This window comes from Ovis aries, chromosome 20, assembly GCF_016772045.2.
Source record: "Ovis aries strain OAR_USU_Benz2616 breed Rambouillet chromosome 20, ARS-UI_Ramb_v3.0, whole genome shotgun sequence".
Classification (NCBI taxonomy): Eukaryota; Metazoa; Chordata; class Mammalia; order Artiodactyla; family Bovidae; genus Ovis; species Ovis aries.
Window position 1 is genome coordinate 5,083,264 of NC_056073.1, and position 16,381 is coordinate 5,099,644.

The 16,381-nt window shown below is 39.9% G+C and overlaps 1 protein-coding gene across 1 annotated transcript in view; it reads left to right on the forward strand.

The window, feature by feature from the left end:
* The window catches only part of HMGCLL1 (3-hydroxy-3-methylglutaryl-CoA lyase like 1), a 194,720-nt gene that overhangs the window by 109,939 nt on the left and 68,400 nt on the right, over positions 1 to 16,381 (forward strand). The window contains exon 6 of the mRNA XM_042236821.2: positions 12,516 to 12,579. Within this exon, the coding sequence (XP_042092755.1) occupies positions 12,516 to 12,579 (64 nt within the window). The remainder of the gene's footprint in view (positions 1 to 12,515; positions 12,580 to 16,381) is intronic.

Sequence of the window (16,381 nt, forward strand, 5' to 3'; positions counted from 1 at the left end):
TGACTCTGGGTCCCCTGCATCATTCAGTAAATTGCCAGTGGCCATCTATTTTATATATGGTAATGTGTATGTTTCAATACTGCTCTCTCAAAGCATCTCACCCTCTCCCTCCCCGACTGTAACCAAAAGTCTATCCTTTAGGTTTGGGTCTCGTTTGCTACCCTGCAAGTAGGATCATCAGTACCGTATTTTTAGATTCCATACATATGTGTTAATATATAGTATTTGTCACTCTCTTTCTGGCTTACTTCACACTGTATAATAGGCTCTATGTTCATGACCTGACTAGAATTAACTCAGATGTGTTCTTTTTTATAACTGAGTAATATTCCATTGTGTGTATGTATACCATTATTTCTTCATCCATTCATCTGTCAGGGGACATCTAGGTTGCTTCCATATCCCCAGTTCAGTTCAGTTCAGTTGCTCTGTCATGTCCGACTCTTTGTGACTCCATGGACTGCAGCACACCAGGCTTTCCTGTCCATCACCAACTCCTGGAGCTTGCTCAAATTCATGTCCACAGAGTCAGTGATGCCATCCAACCATCTCATCCTCTGTCATTCCCTTCTGCTCCTGCCCTCAATCTTTCCCAGCATCAGGGTCTTCTCCAATGAGTCAATTCTTCGCATCAGGTGGCCAAAGTACTGGAGTTTCAGCTTCAGCATCAGTCCTTCCAATGAATATTCAGGACTGATTTCCTTTAGGATTGACTGGTTTGTCCCTTGCAGTCCAAGGGACCCTCAAGAGTCTTCTCAAACACCACAGTTCAAAAGCATCAGTTATTCAGTGCTCAGATTTCTTTATGGGCCAATTCTCACATCCATACATGACTATTGGAAAACCACACTTTTGACTGGATGGATCTTTATCAGCAAAGTAATGTCTCTGCTTTTTAATATGCTGTCTAGGTTGGTCATAGCTTTTCTTCCAAGGAGTAAGAGTATTTTAATTTAATGGCTGCAGTCACCATCTGCAGTGATTTTGAAGCCCAAGAAAATAAAGTCTTTCACTGTTTCCACTGCTTCCCCATCTACTTGCCATGAAGTTACAGGACCAGATGGAGAAGGCAATGGCACTCCACTCCAGTACTCTTGCTTGGAAAACCCCATGGATGGAGGAGCCTGGTGGGCTGCAGTCATTGGGGTCACTAAGAGTCAGACACAACTGAGCGACTTAGCAGCAGCAGCAGCAGCAGCATGGGACTGGATGCCATGATCTTAGTTTTTTGAATGTTGAGTTTTAAGCCAGGGTTTTCACTCTTCTCTTTCACTTTCATCAAGAAATTCTCTAGCCATTGTAAATAGTGCTGCAATGAACATTGGGGTACATGTGTCTTTTTCAAATATGGTTTCTCAAGGGCATATGGCTGGTAGTGGGATTGCTGGGTCATATGGGCTTCCCTGGTGGCTCAGCTGGTAAAGAATCCACCTGCACTGTGGGAGACCTAGGTTCAGTCCCTGGTTTGGGAAGATCCCCTGGAGAAGGGAATGGCTACCCACTCCAGTATTCTGGCCTGAAGAATTCCATGGACTGTATAGTCTATGGGGTCATAAAGAGTTGGACATGACTGACCGACTTTCACTTTCATCATAATTTTATTTCTAGTATTTTAAGGAATCTCCATACTCTTCTTCATAGTGGCTGCATCAGTTTGCATTCCCATTAACAGTGCAAAAGGTTTCCCTTTTCTCCATACCCTCTCCAGCATTTATTGTTTGTAGACATTTTAATGATGCCCATTCCTACCAGTGTGGGATATCTCATTGTAGTTTTGACTTGCATTTTCTAACAATGAACAATGTTGAACATCATTTCACGTGTTTGCTAACCATCTGTATGTCTTCTCTGGAGACATGTCTGTTTATGTACTGCTCACTTTTTGATTGGGTTGTTTGTTTTTCTGGAATTGAGCTGCATGAATTACTTGTATATTTTGGAGATTAATCCTTTGTCAGTTGTTTCATTTGCTATTATCTTCTCCCATTCTGAGGGCTGTCTCTTCTCCTTGCTATAGTTTCCTTCGTTGTGCAAAAACTTTTGAGTTTAATTAGGTCTCATTCGTTTATATTTATTTCCATGACTCTAGGAGGGGGGTCATAAAGGATCTTGTATGATTTATATCAAAGGGTGTTCTGCCTAAGTTTTCCTCTAAGAATTTTATAGATTCTGGTCTTACATTTAGATCTTTAATTCATTTTGAGTTTATTTTTGTGTATGGTGTTAGAAAGTGTTCTGATTCATTCTTTTACATGTAGCTATCTAGATTTCCCCGCACCACTTATTGAAGACATGGTCTTTTCTCCATCGTATATTTTGCCTCCTTTGTCAAAGATAGGTGTGTGGACTTATCTCCAGGCTTTCTATCTTTTTCTATTGATACATATTTCTGTCTTTGTGTCAGTATCATACTGTCTTGACAACTGTATATAGTCTGAAGTGAGGAAGGTTGATTCCTCAAGCTCCGTTCTTCTTTCTCAAGATTGCTCTGATATTCAGGATCTTTTATGTTTCCATACAAATTGTAAATTTTTTTGTTCTAGTTCTGTGAAAAATACCACTGGCAGTTTGATAGGAATTGCAATTGATTCTGTAGATTGCTTTGGATAGTATAGTCATTTTCACAATATTCATTCTTCCAATTCAAGACCATGGTATATCTCTCCATTTGTGTCATCTTTAACTTCTTTCATTAGTGTCTTATAATTTTCTGCATACAGGTCTTTTGTGTCTTTAGGTAAATTTTCTCCTAAGTATTTTATTCTTTTTTTGTTGCAGTAGTGAATAGGATTGTTTCCTTAATTTTTGTTTCGGATTTTTTATTGTTACTGTACAGGCATGCAAGAAATTTCTGTGTACTAATTTTGTATCCTGAGACTTTATTCACTGATTAGTGCTAATAATTTTCTGGTGGCATATTTAGTGTTTTGCATGTAAAGAATCATGCCATCTGCAAACAGTGAGGGCTTTACTTCTTTTCCAATCTGAATTCCTTTTATTTCTTTTTCTTCTGTAATTGCTGTGGCTACAACTTCCAAAATTATGTTGATAAATAGTAGTGAGAGCAGGCATCCTTGTCTTGTTTCTGATTTTAAAGGAAATGCTTTCAGTTTTTTACCATTGATAATAATATTTCCTGTGGGTTTATTCTATATGGCCTGTTTTAGGTTCAAGTATGTTCCTTCTGAGGAGGGCATGGCAACCCACTCCACTATCTTGCTTGGAGAATCCCTATGGACAGAAGAGTCTGTTGGGCTACTGTCCATGAGGTCACAAAGAGTTGGACACAACTGAACATTTAAGCACAGCACAGTATGTTCCTTTTATGTCAACTTTCTGGAGACTTTTTTAAAATAAATCATGAATCAGTATTGAATCTTATTTAAAACTTTCTCTGAATTCATTGAAATGATGATACGGTTTTTATCTTTCAATTTGTTGTATCTTTCAATATGGTATATCACATTGATTGATTTGCATATATGTTGAAGAATCCTTCATCCCAGGGATAAATCTCACTTGATCATGATATATGATCTTTTTAATGTGTTTTCAGATTCTGTTTCCTAGAATTTTATTGTGAATTTTTGCATATGTTTATCAGTGATATTGGCCTATAATTTTCTTTTTTGTGGCATCTTTTTCTGGTTTTGGTATCAGGGTGATAGTGGGCTCATAGAATGAGTTTGGGCGTTTTTCTTCCTCCACAATTTTCTGGAAGAGTTTGATCAAGACGGATATCAAACTTTTGGTAGAATTCATCTGTGGAATTGTCTGTGGAGTCATTTTGCTGTTAATTTTTTTTGGAAAATTTTTCATTACAGTTTTGATTTTGGTGTTTGTGATTGGTCTGTCCATAGTTTCTCTTTCTTCCTGGTTTAGATTGGATAGGTATACTTCTGTAAGAATTTGTCCATTTCTTCCAGGTTATCTATTTTATCCACACATAGTTCTCATAGTAGTCTCTTATGATCCTTTTTATTTTGGTGAGTTCTGTTGTAATTTCTCCATTTTCATTTCTGATTTTATTGACTTGAGTCCTCTCCCATTTTTCTCTTGATGATTCTGGCTAACTGTTTGTCAGTTCTGTTTATCTCCTCAAAGAACAAATTTTTAGTTTTATCGGTCTTTGCTCATGTCTCTTTCACTTCCTTTTCATTGATTTAATCTCTGATCTTTATGATTCCTTTTTTTCTACTAACTTTAGGGGGGTTTTGTCCTTTTTCTAGTTGCTTTAGGTGTAACGTTAGGTTATTTATTTGATGCCTCTTGTTTCTTCATGTAGACTTGTATTGCTATCAACTTCCTTCTTAGCATGACTTTCCCTGCATCCCGTAGGTTTTAAGTTGTGTTTGTCATTTGATGCTAGGTATATTTTGATTTCCTTTTTGATTTCTTTAGTGATCTGTTCATTATTCAGAAGATGATTCTTTAACATGTGAATTCAGAAACACATTTCCATGTGTTCATGTTTTTTATAGTTTTTTTTTTTAATTTTCCTGTAGTTGATATCTAACATTATAGTGTTGCAGTCAGAAAAGATGCTTGAAACGATTTCAGTTTTCTTAAATTGATCATGGCCCAAGATGTGATCTTTTCTGCAGAATGTTCCATGTACACTTGAGAAAAGGGTGAAACCTATTGCTTTTGGATGAAATGTCCTGTAGATATCAATTACGTCAAATGTATTGTTTAAAGCTTGTGTTTCCCTGTTAATTTTTTGTCTATATGATCTGTCCATTGGTGTGAATGGGGTATTAAAGTCCCCCATTATTACTGTGCTATTGTCTATTTCTCCTTTAATAGTTGTTAACATTTGCCTTATGTTTTGAGGTGCCCCTGTGTTGGGTGCCTATGTATTTATAATTGTTACCTCTTCTTCTTGGTTTGATCCCTTGATCATTATATAGCAGCCTTGTTTGTCTCTTGTAATGGTCTTTATTTTAAAATCTGTTTTATCTGAAATGAGTATTGCTACTCCTATTTTCTTTTTTTTTTTTAACAAGGAATGAGGGATAGATTTTATAGAGAATGTGGTTTTTTTTGCATTTATTTATTTATTTTTTAATTTTTATTTTTACTTTATTTTACTTTACAATACTGTATTGTTTTTGCCATACATTGACATGAATCCACCACAGGTGTACATGAGTTCCCAAACATGAACCCCCCTCCCACCTCCCACTCCGTATCATCTCTCTGGATCATCCCCATGCACCAGCCCCAAGCATCCTGTATCCTGCATCGTACTCCTATTTTCTTTTGATTTCTGTTTTCATGGACGCTCCAGGCTATTTCCTTTCCCTTGTTAGGGAAGCTTTTGACTATAATCTCCTCAAATATTTTTCCATGCCCTTTCCTTTTATCTTCTTCTCCTGGGACCCCTATGATTTGAATGCTGGGGCACTTAATGTTGTCCCAGAGGTCTCTGAGACTGTCCTCATTACTTTTTATTCTTTTTTCTTTCTTTTTGTTCTGCTTCAGTTATTTCCAGCGTTCTATCTTCCAGCTCACTTATCTGTTATTCTGCTTCAGGTACTCTGTGGTTGGCTCTGTTCAGTGTATTTTCAGCCTTAGTTATTACATTATTCATTGTTGATTGTTTATTCTTTAATTTTTCCAGGTCCTTGTTAAACTTCTCTTGAATCATCTCGATTTGTGCCTTTAGTCTATTCATCTGTGCCTCCATTTAATTTCCAAGATTTTGGATCATCTTTACTAGTATTACTCTGGATCCTTTTTCAGGTAGACTGCCTATTTTCTCTTCATTTGTTTGGTGTTGTGGATTTTTACTGTCTTCCTTCATCTGCTGCATAGTTCTCTGTCTTTTCATTTTGCTTAATTTACCATGTTTGGGGTCTCCTTTCTGCAGGCTGGAAGGTCATAACTCCTCTTAATTGTGGAAACTGTCTCCGAACTGGTGGGGTTGGATCAGTGTGTTGTGAAGGTTTCCTGGATGGGGGCACTTGTGCCTGTGTTCCCATGGATGGAGCTGGATCTTGTCTCTCTGGAGGGCAGTGCTGTGCCAAGTAGTATGTTTGGGATTGTCTGTGGGTTTGCTATGGCTTTAGGCAGCCTGTCTGCTAATGTGCAGAGTTGTGCTCCTGTTTAGCTGAAGAATTGGCATGGCACATCCATTGCTGGAGCTCACTGGGTTTGAATAGGGCTTGGCCTTAGTGTTGATGTGGAAGCCTTTGGGAGGGCTTACACCTATTAATGTTCCGTGGGGTTGGGAGTTCTCTGGTGGTCCAAAGTCCTGGAGTCAAGTCCCCTGCCTCTGGGGTTCTGGCCCATCCACTAACAGCAACATCAAGGCTTCACAGGTCACACAGCACAGAAGACAAACACCCTGGATTAATGGCAAAACAAATTTAATAGGCAAAAAAAAAAAAAAAGAGTTTCACATACTTATGTTGGAAAAAGAAGAGGGGGGAAGGAGAAAAAGAGGAAAGAAGGATAAATAGAGGGTTCTAAAGTGAAGAGAGGAATCAAGCCAATAAGTAAACCCCTAAGTGAAAATGGATACTATATATTAGACTCTCAAAGCTACAGGATTAAAAACAATAGATCAAAAATCAAGCATCAAAAACGTGGAAAATATTACTCTCAAAAATACAAAATCAAAACATCACAACAAAAATAAAAATGCATGCAATTGATTTAAAACTAATTTTTTTAAAAGAAAAAGTATGTTATAAAAAATAAAAAAGGAGTAATAAAGAACCATATTAAGTGGTGCTGGGAAAACTGGTCAACCACTTGTAAAAGAATGAAATTAGAACACTTTCTAACACCATACACAAAAATAAACTCAAAATGGATTAAAGATCTAAACGTAAGACCAGAAACTACAAAACTCTTAGAGGAGAACATAGGCAAAACACTCTCCGACATAAATCACAGCAGGATCCTCTATGACCCACCTCCCAGAATACTGGAAATAAAAGCAAAAGTAAACAAATGGGACCTAATTAAAATTAAAAGCTTCAGCACAACAAAGGAAACTATAAGCAAGGTGAAAAGACAGCCTTCAGAATGGGAGAAAATAATAGCAAATGAAGCAACTGACAAACAACTAATCTCAAAAATATACAAGCAACTCCTGCAGCTCAGTTCCAGAAAAATAAACGGCCCAATCAAAAAATGGGCCAAAGAACTAAATAGACATTTCTCCAAAGAAGACATACGGATGGCTAACAAACACATGAAAAGATGCTCAACATCACTCATTATCAGAGAAATGCAAAGCAAAACCACAATGAGGTACCATTTCTTGCCAGTCAGAATGGCTGCTATCCAAAAGTCTACAAGCAATAAATGCTGGATAGGGTGTGGAGAAAAGGGAACCCTCTTACACTGTTGGTGGGAATGCAAACTAGTACAGCCACTATGGAGAGCATTCCTTAAAAAACTGGAAATAGAACTGCCTTATGACCCAGCAATCCCACTGCTGGGCATACACACTGAGGAAACCAGAATTGAAAGAGACACGTGTACCCCAATGTTCATTGCAGCACTGTTTATAATAGCCAGGACATGGAAGCAACCTGGATGTCCATCACCAGATGAAAGGATAAGAAAGCTGTGCTATATATACAGGATGGAGTATTACTCAACCATTAAAAAGAATACATTTGAATCAGTTCTAATAAGGTGGATGAAACTGGAGCCGATTATACAGAGTGAAGTAAGCCAGAATGAAAAACACCAATACAGTATACTAATGCATATATATGGAATTTAGAAAGATGGTAATGATAACCCTGTATGCGAGACAGCAAAGGAGACACAGATGTATAGAACAGTCTTTTAGATTCAGTGGGAGAGGGCGAGGGTGGGATGATTTGGGAGAATGGCATTGAAACATGTATAATATCATATATGAAACAAATTGCCAGTCCAGGTTCGATACAGGATGCTTTGAGCTGGTGCACTGGGATGACCCGGAGGGATGGTATGGGAAGGGAGGTGGGAGGGGGATTCAGGATGGGGAACACACGTATGCCTGTGGAGGATTCATGTTGATGTATGGCAGAACCAATGCAATATTGTAAAGTTTTTTTTTAAAAAAAGACAATATGAGAAAAGGAGAAAAGAGGTGAGGGATATAAAGAGAGTGGAAGTGAGAGGAATGTCCAAGTGTTTCCCCTTTCGACCTGCTCCAGTTGAGCTGTCCACTCAGCACGTCCTCCAGCATGTACAGGAAGGCCTCTGGACCTGTTGGGGGCAGTTCAGAGTCAGCTCGGACTCAGATCTTCTCTTGCTCCAGCTTGCACTTGCTGTCAGACTCTACAGTTGCTCCTAAAGTGCACAGACCCAGGCTAATTGCAGGAGTGTAAACTGTTGGACCTGCCATGTCCAGGATGGTGTCCCCTCTTTCATTTGCTCACGCAGCACCTGGTGTTCCACTTTGGCTTGGGGCCCACCCTGTTTGTAAGTCTCTCTCCAGGGTCCGTTCTCCACCCAGATACAAGGAGGTGAACGGAGCTGCTTGTTAGGGCTCAGTTGTGCTGAGAAGACCAAGGGTTACCACAAACGCCACTGGGGTGTGCGGGGAGTGCTTCCATGGTGTTGGCCTGTGGGAGGTCGCCACAGTTCTAGGCGGGTTGTGCACTTCCCCAGGGGAGTTGGTCCCTGGTTGTGACAACCTTGGCTTAGCTGAGCTGCTCAGTCTCCCAGGAAGACGTGGATAGAGACCCACAGCCACTCACAGCTTGTGGTCTTTGAGTTCAAGACTATAGCAGCCCCCTGCCTTCTGCCTCTGGCTCTCGAGCCATCTTCTCTGCCTCTGGGGCTATAGACTCCAGCCACTTTCCCTGCTTCGGCATTCACCAGGGCGGGGTCCTTTGTCCTATGAGAGCGCAGCGTTAGAACGTGATGTCACAGCCTTCCATGGGGATGACCTTTTGCTTGTCTGACGGTTCCAGAATTTTCCCCGATCTGCCTCTGTGGTGACATGTTAGTCCCCTCAGAGTATCTTCACAGTCAACCCCAGTCTTCTCCTGAGGACTGGCCCTCCAGACCTGAGCCTTTTCACCCAGCTCCCCCTCGCTGTGGGCGAATGCGAGCCTGTGAGCCTTCTTCTCAGTGGAGAAGTCCTGTTTGGTATAATCTCTGTGGTGAAGTCTCCATTTTGCCTTCGGAGCACCTTTCTCGCTGCGCTCCCTTCTGAGTTTCGAAAACTCCCCACTGCTCCTGTGGGTGAGGGGATTTCCTGGTGTGTGGAAACTTTTCCTCCTTCACACCTCCCTCCCAGGGGTTGCAGGCCCCCAACCCCTAATCCTCTGTCTCCCTTCTCGTCTTTATCTTTTTCTCTACCTCATTTCTGAGCAGATTGGTTTGCCTTTCTGGAAGTCTGGCGTCCTCTGCCAGCATTCAGAAGATGTTCTTCGGGAATTATTCCACATGCTGAGGAGATCTCTTGATACATTTGTGAGGGAGAAGGTGGTCTCCCCATCCTATTCCTCTGCTGTCTTGAAGGTCTCCTTGAGTGGTTTTCAGTTTTGGCAGTGCAGTAATTCTTTATTTTAATATATTGATGGTTCAGTTCTATCCCCTGAGCTTCTGATTTAAGTGGTTTGGCTTGTCCTACCCGTTAGTGTGTTTTGCTTTTAAGCTCTCTAAGATGATTCTGTATAGACAAGATTGAGAAGCACTGTAGTAGACTGCCTGGAAAGAGTAGAAGTCTAGAAACTAACATCTGCCACCAAAGCAGATATGGCAGCCTCTCTCCATGACAGAAGCCTCTTCACATTCATGAAAATGCCTCACTTTTTACCAGCGGTTGGCAAGCTTATTCTATTAAGAGCCAGGTAGTAATGGCAACCCATTCCAGTACTCTTGCCTGGAAAATCCCATGGATGGAGGAGCCTGGTGGGCTGCACTCCATGGGGTAGCTAAGAGTCGGACATGACTGAGCAACTTTACTTTACTTTTCACTTTCATGCATTGGAGAAGGAAACGGCAACCCACTCCAGTATTCTTGCCTGGAGAATCTCAGGCACGGGGAGCCTGGAGGCCGCCATCTATGGGGTTGCACAGTGTCGGACACGACTGAAGTGACTTAGCAGCAGTAGCAGCAGCAGTAATATTTTAGATTTTGTGAGTCAGATGATCTTTGATGCAGCTACTATTATGTTATTATAATGCAAAATAGTCACGGAATGTAGGTGAGCAGATGGATATAGCTTTGTTCCAATAAAATTTTTGTTTGCATGAGAGTGATGAGCACGATTTGGCCTCTGGACCTTCCCTTGCCACCTTCTACTTTAGAGAGTTAAAGCACAGTTAATGAACACAGCTGAGAGCCATTGCATTCACTTTGCAGAACGTAGCCCCATGTGTGAATAGGTTATTAAAAAGGTGGAGAAGAATGTGTGAAGATAGCATGCAGTGGAGGATGAGGGCCGGGTCAAGCACAGGCCAGGGCAGGGCTGGTGGAGAAGCTTGAGCGAGTGAAAGTGTACCCTGAGAGAGTTAGGGGCATGGCATGAAAGGGCAGCTGTGGCCAGGCTTCGCCACTGGAGTTACGAGAACGTAGGTGAGGTGTGCGTGTGTTTTATATTGTCTTACATTTGCTGTTTCTTGCTTGCTTTGGTTTTGCCTTTAGTGGGATGGCAAAACAAGGATGGTTTTTGCCTTTAGGGGGATGTAATTAGAGAGCCTGGCTTTCGTTTTTAATCATATTTAGATATTTTGGGTTCAGAATAAATATACATCTATTTTCAACACATTATCACCATTGTAGCTGAATTGAAAATATGTGTCCTTTTACCTCCCCTGCCATCTTCTCCAGGGCTGTGTTCACATCAGAACATTTTCTTTTCCACATATCTTCATTAAATTTGTAAATTCACTCAGGCATTAAGTTTAAATTGTCGTGGTTGAAAGATCGGAGAGATGGATTTCCTGTCCAGTATAGCTTCCAAAGTTTACTTAAATTTATCCTCTTTTCTCCTCCTCTGTCCTCATAATTGATTGCCTGGCTATGGAACTGCTTAGTTATTTTAATTCTAAAAACCCAAATTTTATTCACACATTGATACTTTTGAAATTCAGTTGCATCTTTAGGATCAATGGATATATATTGAATTATTGAATCTCTGTTTCATGTTTTTACTCCAAAACCTGTTGTGAAGTTTGTAGTATATCTTCCAGTTGACATCTTTTTAAAAACAATTTCAAGTAGAGTTGACTTAAAATGTTGTGTTAATTTCTGCTGTACAGCAAAGTGATCCAGTTATATATATATATATATATATATATATATATATATATATATATATATGTAAATCAAGGAGATGTGGGATCATCTTTGCTCATATTTTTGCCTCCACCCTTTTGTGGCACCCACTTCCAGAGTTCATGATGAGTTTCATTTTGGAAAACAAATTGGATCTTGTCATATAAGTGTTTCAAAATAATTTTGAGTGATCTTAAAGTTTTAACTCCATGGCATAGCATTCAAGACCTTGCTATCTAAAGCCTTTCATATTTGGCCCCAAAGAACTGGGTCTCCAGTCTTCTTCCCCACCACCACTCTCCCTTGTGTGAACTGCTTAATTCCTGATGACCAGGCATATAATGCATTATATTCACAGTGTTGTGAAGTCTCTGAGAAATCTTTAATAAAACAGGATTGGTGTTGAGCTGAAAATAGCTAAAAAAAGACTTTTCCTAAAGTTTCATACTTTCAGATGGAAGTATATCATTCTTGCAGGAAAGGCTTGACTTTTTATACTAAATGGTTGAAGAAACATATGGAATATCTTTATTTGGAGACGTTTAAACACAGACTAGACAGTCTTTGATTGTCTTGGGGATGATTTAGGTAGACCCATGAGAGAGAGGCAAGGTGAAGTTTGAGGTTGTGGTCAGTTCTAAGAGTTGTGGGGTGATTAATGACTGTATCTTGGTGAGGTCAAAACATCCAGACAGAAATGAAGAGAAAAGTTCAGCAAGTTCATCTACTTGCTGCCTATATGAGTCCAAAGACCTGGATATTTAACAGTTGAATGTATGTAGTTATTTAAATTAAACAGTACATCTCAGGACTCCCTTAGTGGTCCAGTGGTTAAGACTCTATGCTTCTACTGCAAAGGGCACAGGTTCGATCCCTGGTCAGTGAACTAAGATTCCACATGCCACATGGAACAACCAAAAACAATTTTTTAAAAAAACAACAAAAATGAAAATATGTCTCTCTGGTATTTTCTGCTTTTGTATTATTACTATAGTGTAAGCAACCCCAACAGATAAATACTTATTCCCATCTGCCATCAAATAACATATCAAATTGTAATTAGAAAAATTTTTAAATTAAAACTATGAGTAAATTGAAAATGTTTCCAGTTGTTTTTGTTTGGTCTGAGGATAAGATAATAATGAAGGAAGAGAGTAAAATAAATTTTTTCTGATGAACCTTTGGCTATTTTTTTTCATTTTTATACAATGGAAATTAGGAAGTAGCTTATCCACCAGACACATATTTAAATGGCTCTGTATTTTAAACTTAGGTACGTATCCTGTGCCCTGGGCTGTCCATATGAAGGAAGCATCACACTTCAGAAAGTGTCAGAAGTAAGATATACGTCTGCTTTTCTTTTCTTTTTTTTTTTTTATTTTCCCTCTCAGTGCTTTTCTTAACAAGGTGCTTCAAAGAGAAAATGTTTTTAATTTTGTTCTAATCAATTTTGATTTTTTTTCTTTTATGTGGCTTTTAGAGTCTATTAAGAAATCTGCCTTGCTCAATGTAATAAAGATTTTGTCTTAAAGCTTTCTTCTAGAAATTTAATAATTTTAGCTCTAACAATTAATTTTGTAACTCATTTTGAGTTAATGTTTGCATATGGGGTGAGGTCAGGGTTAGAGTTTCTTTTCCCCATTCGTTTATTTATCCATGTGTTCTGGCATAGGGTTTTTTTTTTTAATTTTAAATTTTTTTATTTTTTAAATTTTAAAATCTTTAATTCTTACATGCGTTCCCAAACATGAACCCCCCTCCCACCTCCCTCCCCATAACATCTCTCTGGGTCATCCCCATGCACCAGCCCCAAGCATGCTGTATCCTGCATCAGACATAGACTGGCGATTCGATTTTCTGGTTCATGGTAAAACGATGTCTCTTTTTAAAAGTGGACTCTTTTTCCTGCTGTTTGTTACATCTGCACCACAAGGCCAAAGAGAACTGTGGACCGGGAGGCATATTTGATCACTGAGCTAATAGTTGTATTTTAATGCTAAAGACCTAGATAGTGGCTATCACTGTCCAGAGTTAGCATCTGAGTCTAACGATTTGGATGTTCAAAGATAGAGGGAATAAAAACATCTGTTTTGTTTTTATGTGAGTAGAACATAGTGAGTGGCCTGTCTACTTTCTTTTGGAATGTCAGGGCCGTTTTTGCGCACATCCTTAAACTTTCTCTTGGTTGCCCAGGTGGCGTCCCTCTGCTGTCTCCGGCCTATTTTGACATGTGTATGAGTCCATGCTGCTTCCATGCTTTTATTCTTGTTATACCCCATAGCTCTTTCTGCTGAGATTCAAGTTGCCATTATTCCAGAGGCAGAGGCAAATATACTATAAAATAATGAAGCTTAATTAAAAAAAATTATTGATGTACAGTTTATTTGCCATGTTGTGTTAATCGCTGCTATACAGCAAACTTATTCAGTTAAACATATACATATATATTCCTTTTCATAGTCTTTTCCATTATGGTTTATTATAAGATACTGAACATACTTGCCTGTGCTATACAGTAGGACCTAGTTGTTTATTTATCCTATGTATATAATATTTTGCATCTGCATACAACTTAAATTTTGCAGTCCTTTGCTGGCATCAGACCCTCCCAAGGGTCTGTTATTAATTTGTATTCACAGTTACATATTCTTTTCTTAAAAAATCATGTCCAAAATAATATGACTTCAGACTCCGCAAAACCCAAATCCGACTCTGCCTATACGCCTATCCTTTGCTCTCTGCCTTCTGCCTCATGCCGCCTCTGGACAGACCTCCCATAGCCTCAGGCTCTTCACTCCTGCTCCACAATGCCTGGGGTGCTGCCAAAGAGAATCATGGAACAGGCAGATCAGAAGTGTCAGGAATTCATGACCAGCGACCTTGCCTGGGTCTTCTGTTCCACCCCAGGGTGGGGCCAGCTCCTGGTCTCACTGTCCAAAAGGACTCTGGCAAACTGTGTGCCCTCCGCTGAATCCTCCCCTTCACTCACGCCCCTGCGTGTGCAACTGCAGAGCCCTTCCCGTCGACACTTGAGCGTGCTCCATCTGAAAACTTCCTTCCTTCAGTCAGCATCCTTGGCTGGCTAGTTATCGACAATCCTCTCCATCCCGCCACAGCTACACTCCAAAGGGCTGTCTGCACAGGTGGTGCCCACCTATCTGTGCGGCATCAACTCTTCATCATGTCCCCAGTGATGTCTAGACCCTTCACGCTGCTGGAATCCCTCTTTGTAAGATCGTTAACTTAGTACTGGAATCAAGAAATGTGAGATTCCCCTTGTTGTCCATGGGTTTGTTCTCTATGTCTGTGTCTGTATTTCTGCTTTGCAAATAGGTTCATCTGTGTCATTTTTCTGGTTCATATATAGCATATATAGTACAGGGAGCTCATCTCAGTGTTCTGTGATGAACTAAAGGGGAAGGAAGTCCCCCAAAGAGGGGATAGATGTACAAATAGAGCTGATTCATTTTGCTGTGCAGCAGAAACTAACACAATATTGTAAAGCAACTGTACTCCATTTTTTTTTTCTTCTAAGAAATGTGAGATCCTATTCAATCCTTCTCTTGACTTCTCAGCATAATTTGGGGGTGGTGACATTCCTTCCTGCCTGCCATTCTTGTAACCCTGGGATTCCCCTGACTCCACGCTTAGAATTTTCCTTCAATCACTTCAGTGGCAGCTTCGCTTTTCTTTACATGGCCATTAAGAAACTCCACCATTTGACAGGCTTTTGGTATAATTAATGACTGTATCTACATGAGGCCAAAAAAAAAAAAAAAATCCCGATGGAATCAAAGAGAGAAATTCAGTCACCTACATGCTTTCTATATGATTCCAAAGACCCGGATATTTAACAGTTGAGTGGATATACTTAAATAAAGGAGAAGAAAGAGGAGGATCAGCATTATGCTTTTTAATCCAAGTTTCCATCCAGTAATAGTCTTCTCTCTGGACTAGGTAGCCCTTCTGAGTGCCTTCAACCTGTTTTGGATGTTGATTGATACTGCTTTTCTGAAATATCAATCCAAGTATATCACCACCACTCCACATTCAGTCAAGGTTTTCTACTGCTCATATGATAGAATCTTCAACCCAAATCCTAAACTCGGTTGGTTTACAAGGCTGTGTGCTCTTTGAATGCTCTGCGCCTTCCTCCCCAGTGTTACAGAGCCCTGTTGCCCTTCAATTTTTACTTTCTTGTTGCAACTGTCCTTTGCATTTGACCTTTTTATTTGTTTGCTTTCTGCCTTGCCTCCTGGCATGTGGGATCTTGGTTCCCTGACCAAGGATTGAGCCTATATTCCCTACAGTGGAAGCACAGAACCCAGTCACTGGACCAACAGGGAATTCCCTTGACTTTCCTTCCTACTTGGAATGCCCTTTATATATGGTATTTTAGTTGCCTCAAATTTTGCCTGAATATTCTTCTCACATCCTTCCTTTGCCACCTCTCCAACAAGTTGATGCTGACTTTATCTCAAGCTGCACTGAGGCCCTTCCTGTTTGACAGATCTAGGTCAATTTCCTTTGCTCCACACTCTTACAATCTTGTTTCTTTGTTCTAAAATTATTATTTTAGCTGTGTTTACACATTCCCGAGTGGAACTGATTAGGGTCTGTCCTCACTTGGCTCCAGACTCCGTAATACCGTGAGCCTGGATGTCTGCGTCATACCACCGCGCAGGGCAGTGTCTGGAGTAAAGCAGGCCCTGCAGACAAACACAAGGCGTAAGTTTAGGGGTGACCAGGTGCCTGATTTTGCACAGAGTGATTTTTGTATATTCTCATTTCATTTTTACAACCAAACATTTCAACACTAACTTCACCTTATTACTATGATTTCAAAAAGTTAAGTAGTAAGGCTTAAAAAATGTGCTGTATAAAGATATTTTATTGTTTATATTTTACAGAACAGCAACTGAGGCTTCAAAAACTTCATCTTCTGCCCAGCATCATATGAGGACCATAGATGAGGTTTAAATCTAGGCCTGTGTGGTTGCACAAGCTGTGTCTTTATCAACATACCACGCTACCTTAAAGCAAATTCATATTTCTCTTTGAAAGTAATATTATTATTTGACGTGAAGGGAACTTGAAATTTACTAGGCTCAAGATCATCTGTTTAAGAGCTAGAAATTT